Below are 14,058 nucleotides of genomic sequence, written 5' to 3' on the forward strand. Positions count from 1 at the left end.
ATGATGAAGGCAGGTCTAAAAGCAAACACTGGAATAATATCTAACTTGAAACACACTATTATAAAATATAAAACTTCTTTCTCTAATCATGAATAAAACAACCAAGAGGAGCACAACAAAAAATAAGAGGTTTTCAGGTAAATAAATGACAAAATTTCTTAAATACAAAACGAAAACGAATATGCATCACAAGTATTTTAAACATGTAAAATACTTGTCAGGAAATATTAACAAATAGAAGTAAAAAACAATTATTCACGCAATTTTTGTTTAATGAGTTTATTTTTTAGCTGTTGTTCAACATAGTTTAATATCACAATTCATTAATATGTCAAGCAAACATTTTAGACATGTTAATTTATATATTTTTTTGTTTTGATTTGTGTGCCTCTCTTCCTTTGCATTTTGTCTATATTTTTAACAGTTTCTTTAAATAAAATACCTTTTTTTTATTTCAAAGTGTATTATTAGCAAATGGTATGGAAAATGTAAAAGGAAAGCTAAAGGTAAATAGTTTCTAAAAAGGAATTAAAATGCATTTGTTTAATAAATACATGGCAAAGATAAAGAGAGACTAACAAGACAGACAGACAGACAGACAGAGAGAGAGAGAGTGATAGATAGATAGATAGATAGATAGATAGATAGATAGATAGATAGATAGATAGATAGATAGATAGATAGATAGATAGATAGATAGATAGATAGATAGATAGATAGATAGATAGATAGATAGATTATCTGTGTTAAACACAAAACATGGTTTACAGATTGAGTCTAGTCTTGTTCTCCTTCATTGTTCTGTGGTGTGAGGTGTTTCATCTTCTTGATCTGCTTTACCAAGAACTGCTTGTCTTGTGCTGCCTGTAAATCAGAGATATTGCATTGGTTAACCTGGATACATGAGAATATTTGGAACTGTTAAGGATAGCATACAGATTGTCAAATTTTAATGAATTGTTTCACACTTGGTTATAAATAAATAAAAACATACCAATTTAAGCTGAGTTCTCAGCATTGTAACAGATTTTCCATAGATAGAGGCTAAAGCTATGACATAGCACATAACCACACTGGAGAAGAGGAAACAGACACAGTTAGACATGGACCTTAGAAAAAATCTGTAATATGCAGGAAGCTGAAATACATGTGCATCTCAATAAATCAAAATATAAAAAAAAAAAAGATCATTTATGTCAAGAATTCAGTTTAAAATGTTAATCTCATCTATTATATAGGTTCATTACACACAAAGTGATATATTTTAACTGCTTATTTCTGTTAATTTTGATTATCATGGCTTACAGCTAATGAAAAGCCAAACTCCAGTTTTTAGAATATAAACTAAGACATGAAAAAGGGATTTTATACAAAAATGTCCAACTACTAAAAAAAAGTCCATGTACTGTACATTATATGCACTCAGTACTTTGTCAGGGTTTCTTTCTCATGAATTACTGCATCAATGCAGCGTGGCATGGAGGCAATCAGCCTGGGTGTTCAGGAAACCCATGTTGTATGATAGCGGCCTTCAGGTCCACATCTTGAGAATCCCCCTTAAATTCTTGAATAGATTTTGCCTCACAATCCTAAGCTCTGTACCCTTTTCTACCACAGTTTTCCTTTCCACTGAACTTTCCATTGCTTGGATTCAGTACTGTGTAAATGGCTATCTTCTCCAGCAATTACCTTTTGTGGCTTCCCCTCCTTATGGAGGGTGTCGGTGAGGGCCTACTAGAACACTCTCAACTCACCAGTCTTCACCATGATTGTTTAGGCCACAACATAACACTTCTGTCTTAAATATATATATTTGTGTTTGTCTTCTGTAATAATCGAACTCTCCAAGATACTAAATTTTGCATTTTGATAAGCTGTAAGTCATACTCAACAAAATCATCAGACATGAAACATCAGACATGTGTAATCAATTGAATCTTTGATTGACATGCACCTGTCCAGTCAATGTCAGCATTTTAATCAGATGCCAAATCAGACTTACCATGACAAGGCAAAAAGAGGTATAGAAAAAGCTTGCGAGCCAATAAAAAAGAGAAAATCTTGTGTTACTCTAGACAGACTGTAGAACGAGTTTGGAACAATCTGCCACATGTTGGGGAAGACGCGGAAAGGCCCACAAGCTTGAGATGGATGGATCCTGTTTGAAGAGGCAGAAACAATCATCCTTAATAATGCAACATCAAAATACAACCACCGATAAATGCCAAAACTGCAATGATTGCACCATGAGTAAACCTGCTGTTTTCTTTTTTGACTTTGAAAGAACTACCAGAAATGTTATAACCTTAAAGATAAAGGTGCAGAAATCAGCACTCACACAGCTACACTATAAATCATGACAACCAAGGCTAGGATCCAGCCAAACAGTAGTACCGCCAGAAAAAAGAAGGTGGAGGTGGTGGACCGAAATGTCCTCATCGCTGGGCGGCAGTTGTTGAAAAGTGTGATCTGTGGATGGAAGGGACAAGGATTAGGGACAAAACTATAAAGCACTGTGTAAGATGCTGACTCTGTTAAAGCTACAGATTCACCTTCTTGCAGTAAAAGATGATGACAAACTTGACTGTGTTTATGAGTGGCAGCAGAGGGCAAAAGAGAGCTCCTGTCCAGACTACAGTCTGACCATAAACAAGCCCGAGCACGTTGGAGGGAACCCCAAACTCCTGGCGACCCACCCACTGAGACAATTTACAGGAACAGTTGTCAACCACCATCCTAAAACAAACAAAAACACCACATATGAACACGATGTCATTAAAATGTCAGAGAACATCCACAATCCTTTTACTTGAATGTGAGTCTTTATGTAATGATTCAGACCTGCGTGGAAATTCAACCAGCACAAGGATAGCGATGTTCACGAGGAGGTCGAACAGCGTCAGCTTGTACATCTCCTGTCCCACATTTGTTTCCCAGCACTATGTCATGGGACAAACAAGAAGAGAGAGGTGGCAATAGTTCAAAAAGTTCACAGAGAGGGTGTGAGGAGTTTCTCACAATGCTCAGAACCCTGTTCCTGCAGGAGCTGTGAAACAGATCCAGGTCAGAGTGTAAAGACTCTCCACCTTTTCCAGCTCCCCTCGATATCAAAAAATAAAAGGCCACTCAGTGTGGAAGAAGCCATTATTCCAAGACCAACATAAAATAATAAATTAGTTTACAAATTCACTCAGGGATAAAAAACATTTGTTTTTGGAGACAGGCCCTGTGGTCTGATGAAACAACAGTTGACATGTTTGACTATAATGATTATTGTTACATTTTAAACAAAAAGCAGGAAGCTGGGAGAGAACAGCACCCTAACTGTGAGGTACACAGATGGTACCACCATGTTTTGCTACAAGAGGGACTGGTGCACTTCACAAAATAGATGGAGGGAAAGAACATTATGTGGAAATATTGAAGCAACATCTCAAGACACAAGCCAAAGCCAAAAACATGAAAAAATTAGACTGATTTAATGTCAAATAGTGAGAAAAAGGCTGCTTTACTTCTTATGTAATACTTCTCCACAAAGAAAAATAAACTGATACACTATTCAGGTACATGGGAAGTAATGAAGTAGGAGGGGAGGAGTAGGCAATTTGCAACCACGTATTTATTTACTTGGTTGGATGCAACATTTCTTACTTTTTGTTTCTGGGGAACCTGAGACAACCTGGCAATATTTCTACTAATACTAAATATTATGACCGAAAAAAGACCTGAAAACAGATATCCTAAGCATCTGAAAACAAAGCAGTCCCAAAGAGGGGAAAAATACAAGAGCAGACCTCTTTGGAGCATTATATGGAAAGGTCTGTTTAGAAAGAGTAATTACCGGGTAAGCACTGTGGTTGTATTGACACAGATCACAGTCGGTCGTGTTACTCTCGGTTATGTTTCTATAGTATGTGTTTCCATGGCAGGTGATCTGACCCCACAGAGTGTAGAGAAGGATGGCTAGACTGACGAGACGCAAGATCACTGCCCTGGAAAAAATAAGGAGATGTGGACAAGATCATAACACAGATTCATAATTATATTTATAAAACTGGTATTTCCTGGAACCTTTTGAGGAACCAGGGTAGTTTTTCTTTCCTGTGTTCTCACTTCAGCATCCAGGATCAAACAAGGCAAAACTGTGTAGAAATCTACCCTGAGGATGGCCCTGGTTGGGAGGTAGGAGTTATGGATGGAAGATGGGTAGCTGGAGCTACTCAGCATCAGGGGGCATAAACGGCCCAGTTTTCAGAATGAATGTCTTCTGTAATCAGGGGTTAAAATTATCCACACAGGTTTATATGTATATATAAACCCCAGCTAATATTTGGATAAACAACTTTTGTGAACACCCCTCCTTGAACCGTCACCTTAACGTGGTGGAGGGGTTTGAGTGCTCAAATGATCCTAGAGGCTATGTTGTCTGGGGCCTAAATGCCCCTGGTAGGGTCTCCCATGGCAAACAGGCTCTAGGTGATGGGTCAGACAAAGAATGGTTCAAGAACCCCTCATGAAGAACAAAATATCGAGGCACGTGTCGTCGCCCGGTACGGCGGAGCCGGGGTCCCACCCTGGAGCCAGGCCTGGGGTCGGGACTCGTCGGAGAGCGCCTGGTGGCCGGGTTGCTCCTCGCGGGACCCGGCCGGGCCAAGCCCGAACGAGAGACGCGAGGCCATCCCCCAGTGGGCCCACCACCTGCAGGGGGAACCGTGAGGGACCGGTGCAAAGAGGATTGGGTGGCGGACAAAGGTGGAAACCTCAGCGGCCCGATCCCCGGATGCTTAGGCTGGCTCTAGGTACGTGGAATGTCACCTCGCTGGGGGGGAAGGAGCCTGAGCTTGTGCGGGAGGTCGAGAGATATCGACTAGAAATAGTCGGGCTCGCCTCCACGCATAGCGTGGGCTCTGGAACCCATCTCCTTGAGAGGGGTTGGACTCTCTTCTACTCTGGAGTGGCCCACGGGGAGAGGCGGCAGGCTGGTGTGGGTTTGCTTGTTGCCCCCCAGCTCAGCCGTCTTGTGTTGGGGTTTACCCCAGTGGATGAGAGGGTCGTATCCCTGCGCCTTCGGGTTGGGGAGAGGTCTCTGACTATCATTTCAGCCTACGGGCCAAGTGGTAGTGCAGAGTACCCGGCCTTCTTGGCGTCCCTGTCGGGGGTGCTGGATAGTGCCCCTCCCGGGGACTCCATTATTCTGCTGGGGTACTTCAACGCCCACGTGGGGAACGACAGTGACACCTGGAGAGGCGTGATCGGGAGGAATGGCCTCCCCGATCTGAATCCGAGTGGTGTTTTGTTATTGGACTTCTGTGCTAGTCACGGATTGTCCATAACGAACACCATGTTCAAACATAAGGGTGTCCATCAGTGCACTTGGCACCAGGACACCCTGGCAGGAGGTCGATGATCGACTTTGTTGTCGTATCATCAGACCTTCGGCCACATGTTTTGGACACTCAGGTGAAGAGAGGGGCTGAGCTGTCCACTGATCATCACCTGGTGGTGAGTTGGATCCGCTGGAGGAGGAGAAAGCCAGACAGACTTGGCAGGCCCAAGCGCATAGTGAGGGTCTGCTGGGAATGCCTGGCGGAGCCCTCGGCCAGGGATGTATTCAACTCCCACCTCCGGGAGAGCTTCACCCAGATCCCGGGGGATGTTGGAGACATAGAGTCCGAGTGGACCATGTTCTCCGCATCTATTGTCGATGCTGCTGCCCATAGCTGCGGCCGTAAGGTCTGCGGTGCCTGTTGTGGCGGCAATCCCAGAACCCGGTGGTGGACACTGGCAGTAAGGGATGCTGTTAAGCTGAAGAAGGAGTCCTCTCGACTGTGGTTGGCTTGTAGGACTCCTGAGGCGGCTGACGGGTACCGTGAGGCCAAGCGTGCTGCGGCCCGGGCTGTGGCAGAGGCAAAAACTCGGGCCTGGGAAGAGTTTGGTGAGGCCATGGAGAAGGACTACCGGTTGGCCTTGAAGCGATTCTGGCAAACCGTCCGGCGCCTCAGGAGGGGGAAGCAGTGCTTTGCCAACACTGTTTATAGTGGGGGCAGGGGACTGCTGACCTCGACTGAGGACATTATTGGGCGGTGGAAGGAGTACTTCGAAGATCTCCTCAATCCTGCCATCACGCATTCCGTGGTGGAAACAGAGGCTGGGGACTCGGGGTTGGACTATTTCATCACCCGGGCTGAAGTCACCGAGGTGGTTAAAAAGCTCCGCGGTGGCAAGGCTTCGGGGGTGGATGAGATCCGCCCTGAGTACCTCAAGTCTCTGGATGTTGTAGTGCTGTCATGGTTGACACGCCTCTTCAACATTGCGTGGCGGTCGGGGACAGTGCCTCTGGACTGGCAGACTGGGGTGGTGGTCCCCCTTTATAAGAAGGGGGACTGGAGGGTGTGTTCCAACTACAGGGGGATCACACTCCTCAGCCTCCCTGGTAAGGCCTACGCCAGGGTATTGGAGAGGAGAGTCCGACCGATAGTCGAACCTCGGCTTCAGGAGGAACAGTGTGGTTTTCGTCCCAGCCGTGGAACACTGGACCAGCTCTATACCCTCTACAGGGTGCTCGAGGGTTCATGGGAGTTTGCCCAACCGGTTCACATGTGTTTTGTGGACCTGGAGAAGGCATTCGACTGTGTCCCTCGTGATGCCCTGTGCTCCGGGAGTATGGAATCGGGGGCCCTTTATTAGGGGCCATCCGGTCCCTGTACGAGCGGAGCAGGAGTTTGGTCCGCATTGCCAGCACTAAGTCGGACCTGTTCCCAGTGCATGTTGGACTCCGGCAGGGCTGCCCTTTGTCGCCGGTCCTGTTCATAACTTTTATGGACAGGATTTCTAGACGCAGCCAAGGGCCAGAGGGGGTCTGGTTTGGGGACCAGTGGATTTCGTCTCTTCTTTTTGCAGATGACGTGGTCCTGCTGGCCCCCTCTAGCCAAGACCTACAGCATGCGCTGTGGCGGTTCGCAGCCGAGTGTGAAGCGGCTGGGATGAGGATCAGCTCCTCCAAGTCCGAGGCCATGGTACTCGACCGGAAAAGGGTGGCTTGTCCTCTTCAGGTTGGAGGGAAGTTCCTGCCTCAAGTGGAGGAGTTTAAGTATCTCGGGGTCTTGTTCACGAGTGAGGGAAGAATGGAGCGGGAGATCGACAGACGGATCGGTGCGGCTGCCACAGTAATGGGGGCGCTGTGCCGGTCCGTTGTGGTGAAGAGAGAGCTGAGCCGAAAAGCAAAGCTCTCAATTTACTGGTCGGTCTACGTTCCTACCCTCACCTATGGCCATGAACTTGGGTCATGACCGAAAGAACGAGATCACAGATACAAGCGGCTGAAATGAGCTTCCTCCGTAGGGTGGCCGAGCACTCCCTTAGAGATAGGGTGAGGAGCTCGGCCATCCGGGAGGGGCTCGGAGTAGAGCCGCTGCTCCTCCACTTCGAGAGGAGCCAGTTGAGGTGGCTCGGGCATCTATACCGGATGCCTCCTGGACGCCTTCCTCGGGAGGTGTTCCAGGCACGTCCCACCGGGAGGAGGCCCAGGGGACGGCCCAGGACACGCTGGAGGGACTATGTCTCTCGGCTGGCCTGGGAACGCCTTGGGCTCCCTCTGGAGGAACTGGAGGAGGTGTCTGGAGAGAGGGACGTCTGGGCGTCTCTGCTGAGTCTGCTGCCCCCGCAACCTGGTCCTGGATAAGCGGAAGACGACGAACGAACGAACTTTTGTGAACACAGTTTTTGTAGCATTAAACACGTCCCTGGCTTAATTCTGGTTAATCCTAAAATTAACTTTATCCCTTTCAAAACTAATTTTGACATGTATGGGATTATTTTTCTATTGGAGCACCTAATCGTGTCCTCCATCATTATTGCACCCACTTGGTGCCATGCACTAGTATCCCTGGCAGCAGAGCAACTGCCAGCATAATACTGCCACCACCATGCTTGACAGGTGGTAAAGTATATGAAAGCCTCACTCTTGGTCTCATTTGTCTACAAAAAAGGCATTTAGCTGCTCAAGAACCTTACAGAACCTTCAGCACCTCTTACTAAAAGATTAAGCCAAATGTAGGAATATATTTGAACCTGTGTGTATAATTCTGACACTTTGTGGATTAGAGAAAAAACAAAATGAGTTCAAACTTGCACACACAATTCTTGCTTTCACAAAGCAGTAATGACAATGTCACCCAGGAAGAAGAATGGTTGAAAGCAACCAGTGAATTCAAGCCCATGTCGAGTGTATGTAAAGTTTGTCTTCATTGCAGTAGAAGCCAATGGTGTCCGAACCCTTTGCCACATGGATGAAATTGTCAAGTAACTGCAGACCACAAAAAGTAGAAGATTAAAAATAATATTAATAATTGTATTAGTAGACATTTTTTATTTTTATCTGCTCAACAATAACTAAACATGAAAGGCACGCAATTTCCTTTGATCGTCTTCCGTTTTCTTGGTCTATAATTTTTTTTTTTTATTCTCAGCAACCAAAAACAGGATTTGGATTTCTCTTTCTTCAAATACGCTTACTGTATTTAGCCGAGTTTGATGGATTGATAAATGAGCCAAAATCTACTTTTAAGTAAAAGTCACTGGATTTTAGTGGTCCAATTTAGAATGAAATTAAATGAAACCAAAAACATTGGTTAAATACAAACCAAATACTTTATGTTGTATCTAAGTTTCCATTATAAGAATATTTTAATTTCTCAGTGAAATTCTCACTCTTAAAAGTTAGCATAAGTATCCATCTGTACCAACCACCTGTGCTGGCAGGCACAATTTGTACCATTAGTGGTTATGGGATGCACAAAATTTTTCAAAGGGCTGCAATTAGCCCCCAGACCACAGTTTGGACACCCCTGGTATAACTGTTCTGCAGACATTTGCATTGTCTTAAGAGTACATGTTAAAACAAGCAAAACGTTGTCAACGTTATAACAAACTTTAGCAGCAGGGAAGCATTTTCCAGATTGGAGGAAGTGATCATATGCTGTACGTAAGGTTAAATTGAATAAAAAGTGGAAAACAGTTTTTAAGAAGTCTGTCATCCTCAGATAAAACACAGATTTGATTTTGTTTTTTGCTGTTTCTTGAAAAATGTAAAGGCACAGATGAAAGACTAAAACTGTGACTGATTGGAAGTACACAGTTTCACAGAGAAATGAAAAAACACTACAAACCTTAACAGTGCCAGTACTACAGTAGCACTGGGAGAGTATTTTTCTATTAAAGCTAATTGGTCGCACAGCAGAGGCACCAAGAAGTTCCCTGCGGTGATGACGATGGATGGCAGATACTCATAAAACAATGCCAGGATCCCTTCCGCCTTGCTGTTTTGCTCCTGGACAGAAATTAGAAACAAATGATAAGCTTTCACTTTTACCAATCAGCACCATGATGCTAGTTTTACATAATTTACCTGGCTGAATATAGTTGCATAAAAGATGGCAAAGAAGGTTGCCACGAGGAGCCCGACTGCCACAAGAAACATCAAAACACGCAGAGAATATAAAGTTACTTTGTTGCACAAACTGAGGGAAGCTGCATGCATCTGTAGGCGCTCCTCCTCCAGATCCACCTGGTAGAGACAGAAAGACAGGTCAGTTTAAAGACAGGTATCCAAAGTGCGTTCTGTGGGCCGTTTGCGGCCTTCTGAGTCATTTTGTGCAGAACAATTCAAGGACACAGATGTGGCCTGCTGGCACAATCAGTTGATGCACATTTTCTAAGACAATGTTTTCAGCGATGTAAGGCATTTTCTCAAAATGATGCAGACAAATTAACATTTTCTAAACCTGGAAAATGTGAGGTATAGCACAAATAATTGTCTACTTTTAGCCACTAAATGTTTGTGGTTCTAGAAACTAAAACCACAAACATTTAGTGGCTCAAAAGCAGACTTGGCTAAATTCACCAAGAGTGTTTGAAGGAAAAGTGACCCATATCCCATAGTTGTTGCTCTGAATAGACTCACAATTTTTCTAGACCAAGACAATAATAAACAACTGACCCCTAAATTTAGGAAATTGTAAGCTTTTCTTTTAGTAATGCAAACCTGAAAGACCATTTTTTTTGTATTCCAAATCTTGCATGTTTAGTTTGGCATTGAGCAGGTTAAAAGAAAAATAACATAAAATTAATTTAGCGTTTTAAATAAAGAAGAAAATTCCCATTTTTGTGGCTTGTCAGTATTTTCATCCCTACGATTTTGGCCTGCGTGGCAAAATGTTTGAACATGAGCGAGTGAGAGAAAAAAACTTGAACGTCTCCACAATCCCTGTGTTCCTTATGCCCTTAATGGCTACATATTAACCAAGCGAGCTCTCTCCTGACCTGCAGCCGGTAGTAGATGTTCCTCTGTTTTAGATTGGTGGCTTTGCTTCCCAGGCAGCCATAGTCCCACCCAGTGAAGACAATCTTGCTGTAGTTGCTCACATCACTGCCCCCGGTTGTCACTGCAACTCGAGCTACTTTGCCCATTCTGCGTTTGAGCAGCGAGTCAGAGAAGAGAACAAGTCAGTATGACTCAACTCTGCATTCAGGCTTTCAAATGTACATCCTAACAACAAACAGATACATATTTATTTTCCAGTAGTAAATCTAATAAGGATTTGGAATGGAACTGACCGCACTATGATGCATATGAGACAAAAGGCGAAGTAGAAGACAGCAGTAAACAGATAGGCAAGGGGGATGTTGTAGGAAAAGCTTCTGTCCTCCACCATGGTGTTGTTGTAGTAGCCATAAAACATGTATGAATATTCCATAAATCCCTGCATATTGATTAGATGAAAGAACAGTCATGTAGAGAGATTAACACATTAAAACTATAGAAGCTACAACAGCCTGTACTGTGAGATGTTTGAGAGGTTTCTTGCATGTACAGCTTGTTTCAAGTCAACTCACAGTCTCTCAATCTGGGCTTTGACTAGGCCTGGGGCTTTCAAATTCTAAGTCAGACCTCAGTAGATTAACATAATGAGGGTTTTGGAGGGGCCTAGTCAAAGTCTGAGATGCTGTGGCGTGATCTTCAACAGGCCCCTCATGCTTATAAACTCAAATAACTCAAATGAAAGCCACCCTGCAAAGAAGAGTGGCTGAAAATCCCTCAACAGTTGTCACCATCATGGTTGGCATGATCGGTTAATAGGTTTAGGGGGTAATTACTTTTCCACATAGGGCTAGTTTGACTTTAATAAATGAAATCATTATTTAAAAAACTAGCATTTTGTATTTACTTGGGATACTTTGTCTAGTCATAAAGTTGGTTTAATAATCTGAAACACTATAGTGAGAAAATAGCTAAAATAGAAGAAATATGTTGGGGGGGGGTGAATACTTTTTCACAACACCACATCTCTGAGAAGCTGCAGGATTAGTTTGTATTGTCTAAAACTGTTGCGTAATGGAGAAAACAATAACCATCTGAAATACAAGAAGTATTAGTTTAAAACAAACTTATCAGTCTGCAAGTCAGTTTATTTGTAGGGTTTTGTTATAGTTTCTTACCGTTCCTGAGAGCAAATGAAGAAAGAACTCATAAAAGACCACCAAGCCTTCAGGATTAGGATTATACTTCAAACATTCCTCTTCACCTGAAAAATTCAGTAATCACAAGCTTAAATATCTCTGAATATAACATCAGTGTGACTGAGTTACTGAAAGTTTTATTGGTCTTCTCTGATCATAAAGGCCATGATTCAGGAACAGATAAAAATAACAGAAAGCGACATACAAGGAAAACACAGGAGATAATATGACTAATAATGTCTTGACATCCAGCTCATTCACCAGGTTTGATATTTAAACAATATATTTGGCTAATGCTTACAGATGTGTTATAATGTTATCATTGTAGCTTTATTTATCTACCTCTACACCCACCTCCGCTCTGTGTGGCTGTTGCTTGCAAACTGTCTAATTAAACTGTTAGAACTGCTTCCTATTTTATAAAAAGAAACCACTTGACATGAGAACACAGGAAGTAAGGGTGGTATCAAGAAAGATAACATGCCACTGAAACCTGTGTGTGAGAACAGAAGAAAACGTTGCTGACCAAACATCACCTGTGTTTCTGGCCAGATTGGTCCCCACTGATCTGAACACGATGCTGGGGATGAGGACGAATCCACCAATCAGCAGGAAGGAGACAAAATTAAGAACCACCAAGAATCGGAGGAAGAAGAAGTAAGACTGGACGCCACCTCCAAAGTTCCCTGTGGAGTAACAGAGACTAAAGTTTGACCTGTCGGCCTGAGCTTTTTCCATTTAGGCCCATTTGCAAACATAAATTAGACGCCTACCTCCGATCTTTTGCAAGGATTTTCCCCACAGTGACAAAAAGTAAAGAAGCTCTCTGACATTGCTTTTGAATTGATGCACATATTTGGTCCTTTTGTGTTTCCAGGACCCTCCACTGAACTGAGCAGGAACCTGCTTTTGTTGCTCCAGCCTGAAAATGATAAAAATCCAAGACCAAGTTCATTTAGTTTTCTATTAATATAAAATGTTTTAAAGAAAATCTAGCTGAATTTTATACAGGTGAAAATACATTAAAACATTTATATGTGGATGGAAACTAACACCCCACAACCCTCTGAACACACTATTTCCATTATGAAACATGATGGTGGTAGCATCGTGCCGTGGGAATGGTTGTCTTTAGAAGGGACAGGAAAGCTGATCACAGTTGATTGGGAAATGGATGAAGCTAACAACTCTAAACATAAAAGCTACAATGAAATGGTTAAGATCAAAGTGTTTTCATGTGTTAGAATGACCTAGTCAAAGTTCAGACTTAAATCCAATTGAGAATCTGTGGCAAGACATGAAAAATAATGCACTTTCTATCCAGTCTGATTAAGCTTAACCTAATTTACAGCAGATGGGCAAAATGTTTACTCCGTAGAAGTACAAAGCTAGTTGTATCGCATAATATCCTATAAATCAACAAACTTCAGCGCTTTTATAAAGTACCTATATGTAGGAAGGTTTAAGTGTTATGAATACATGCAAGGCACCAATAAGGCACTCGTATGACCTCACCAATTTATGGTTATTATAGGCCTCTGTTGGCCGGTTGACCATTCAAAGTTCTGAAGTAGTTTTTATACCATTTAGTTCTTTTCTGAGCCATGTGCCAAGGGTTGCTCCTGATCTCTCGGTTCAGCTCAGAACCGCCCATGTCATCCTCAGCAGAGCTTGTGCTCCGGTTCACATCATGGTAGATTGGACCGGACATTCGGGAGGAAACCTGGCGTAATCTGAGTGACTCCTGGTCAGTAAGGTAGCCATTTCCTGCCAGTGTTTGAATACAAAACAATAGGGGCTTCATGTACTGATTTGGTTCCAAATCATCAGTTACATCACCCAGATTGTCATTCAGTTGAGCATTTGTCTGTTTACATAAACAAATATTCAGTATAACTGCACACCTTACCTGAGCCTTGTCTTTGCTGCCCGCTGGTCATTCTTCTGGTTGACTTTATCACAACTTCAGTGGAAAACAAATATGTGAAGCAGTTTTCCAAGGGGAAGTGTTAGCTATGAAAACACTTCCCTGTTTTCTCCCGGTATGGACTTTACTCCTCATTGAAATGGCCACACAGGGACTTCCTTGTATGGTTCACCCATTATTCCCAAGATGGTTGAAAAGCTATCATTGGTTTGGATTTTGTATAACCTAACAACCAACCAGGGGATGATATGCAACAGTAATATAAATAGGTTACATGGATTATATGGAAGAAATGTCTAAACTGCACCAGAAATCCAACATTTTTGTAAAGCATAACTGTGGACAATAAGGAGAAGTCATTAAACAGCATATTCCAGTTAAAGGTCTTAAAATATGTGCAAACTGAACAGAGTGGTGCTGGCTAAAAGAAAGCAAGCCCTGTGATGTAAGTAGGCCGGTGTGGTTATGTTCACTAATGTTTAACTGTTCCCGTCTTCTTTTTTTTAACCTCTCCTGTTGGGCATTTAGGCTGCTTCATTATTGTTGCCATAGTTGCATCTTTTCTGTTTTTTATTTGGTTTATTAGGTTACTGATCTTCAACCTATTATCAGGT

General features: G+C 43.0%; 1 protein-coding gene across 2 annotated transcripts; it reads right to left on the reverse strand.

Annotated features, from left to right (window-relative positions):
* Window positions 1-263: 263 nt before the first annotated feature.
* On the reverse strand, window positions 264-13,560 carry tmc4 (transmembrane channel-like 4). 2 transcript variants are annotated; one of them, XM_047361494.1, is made up of 16 exons: window positions 13,427-13,560; window positions 13,101-13,284; window positions 12,291-12,439; window positions 12,054-12,203; window positions 11,497-11,582; window positions 10,615-10,760; window positions 10,321-10,468; window positions 9,407-9,565; window positions 9,168-9,328; window positions 3,842-3,992; window positions 2,842-2,939; window positions 2,553-2,736; window positions 2,339-2,469; window positions 2,003-2,158; window positions 995-1,073; window positions 264-864 (listed from the first exon to the last, which is right to left on the reverse strand). In XM_047361494.1, the coding sequence occupies exons 1-16, from the start codon at window positions 13,455-13,457 to the stop codon at window positions 778-780; spliced, it is 2,100 nt and encodes a 699-aa protein (XP_047217450.1). In that variant the 5' UTR covers window positions 13,458-13,560; the 3' UTR covers window positions 264-777. The 2 variants fall into 2 exon arrangements, 1 of the variants encoding a protein (XP_047217450.1); XR_007037697.1 differs by lacking the exon at window positions 264-864 and having other exon boundaries at window positions 996-1,073; window positions 2,395-2,469.
* Between the last annotated feature and the right edge of the window lie 498 nt (window positions 13,561-14,058).

This window comes from Girardinichthys multiradiatus, chromosome 3 (assembly GCF_021462225.1).
Source record: "Girardinichthys multiradiatus isolate DD_20200921_A chromosome 3, DD_fGirMul_XY1, whole genome shotgun sequence".
In the NCBI taxonomy this organism is placed as follows: Eukaryota; Metazoa; Chordata; class Actinopteri; order Cyprinodontiformes; family Goodeidae; genus Girardinichthys; species Girardinichthys multiradiatus.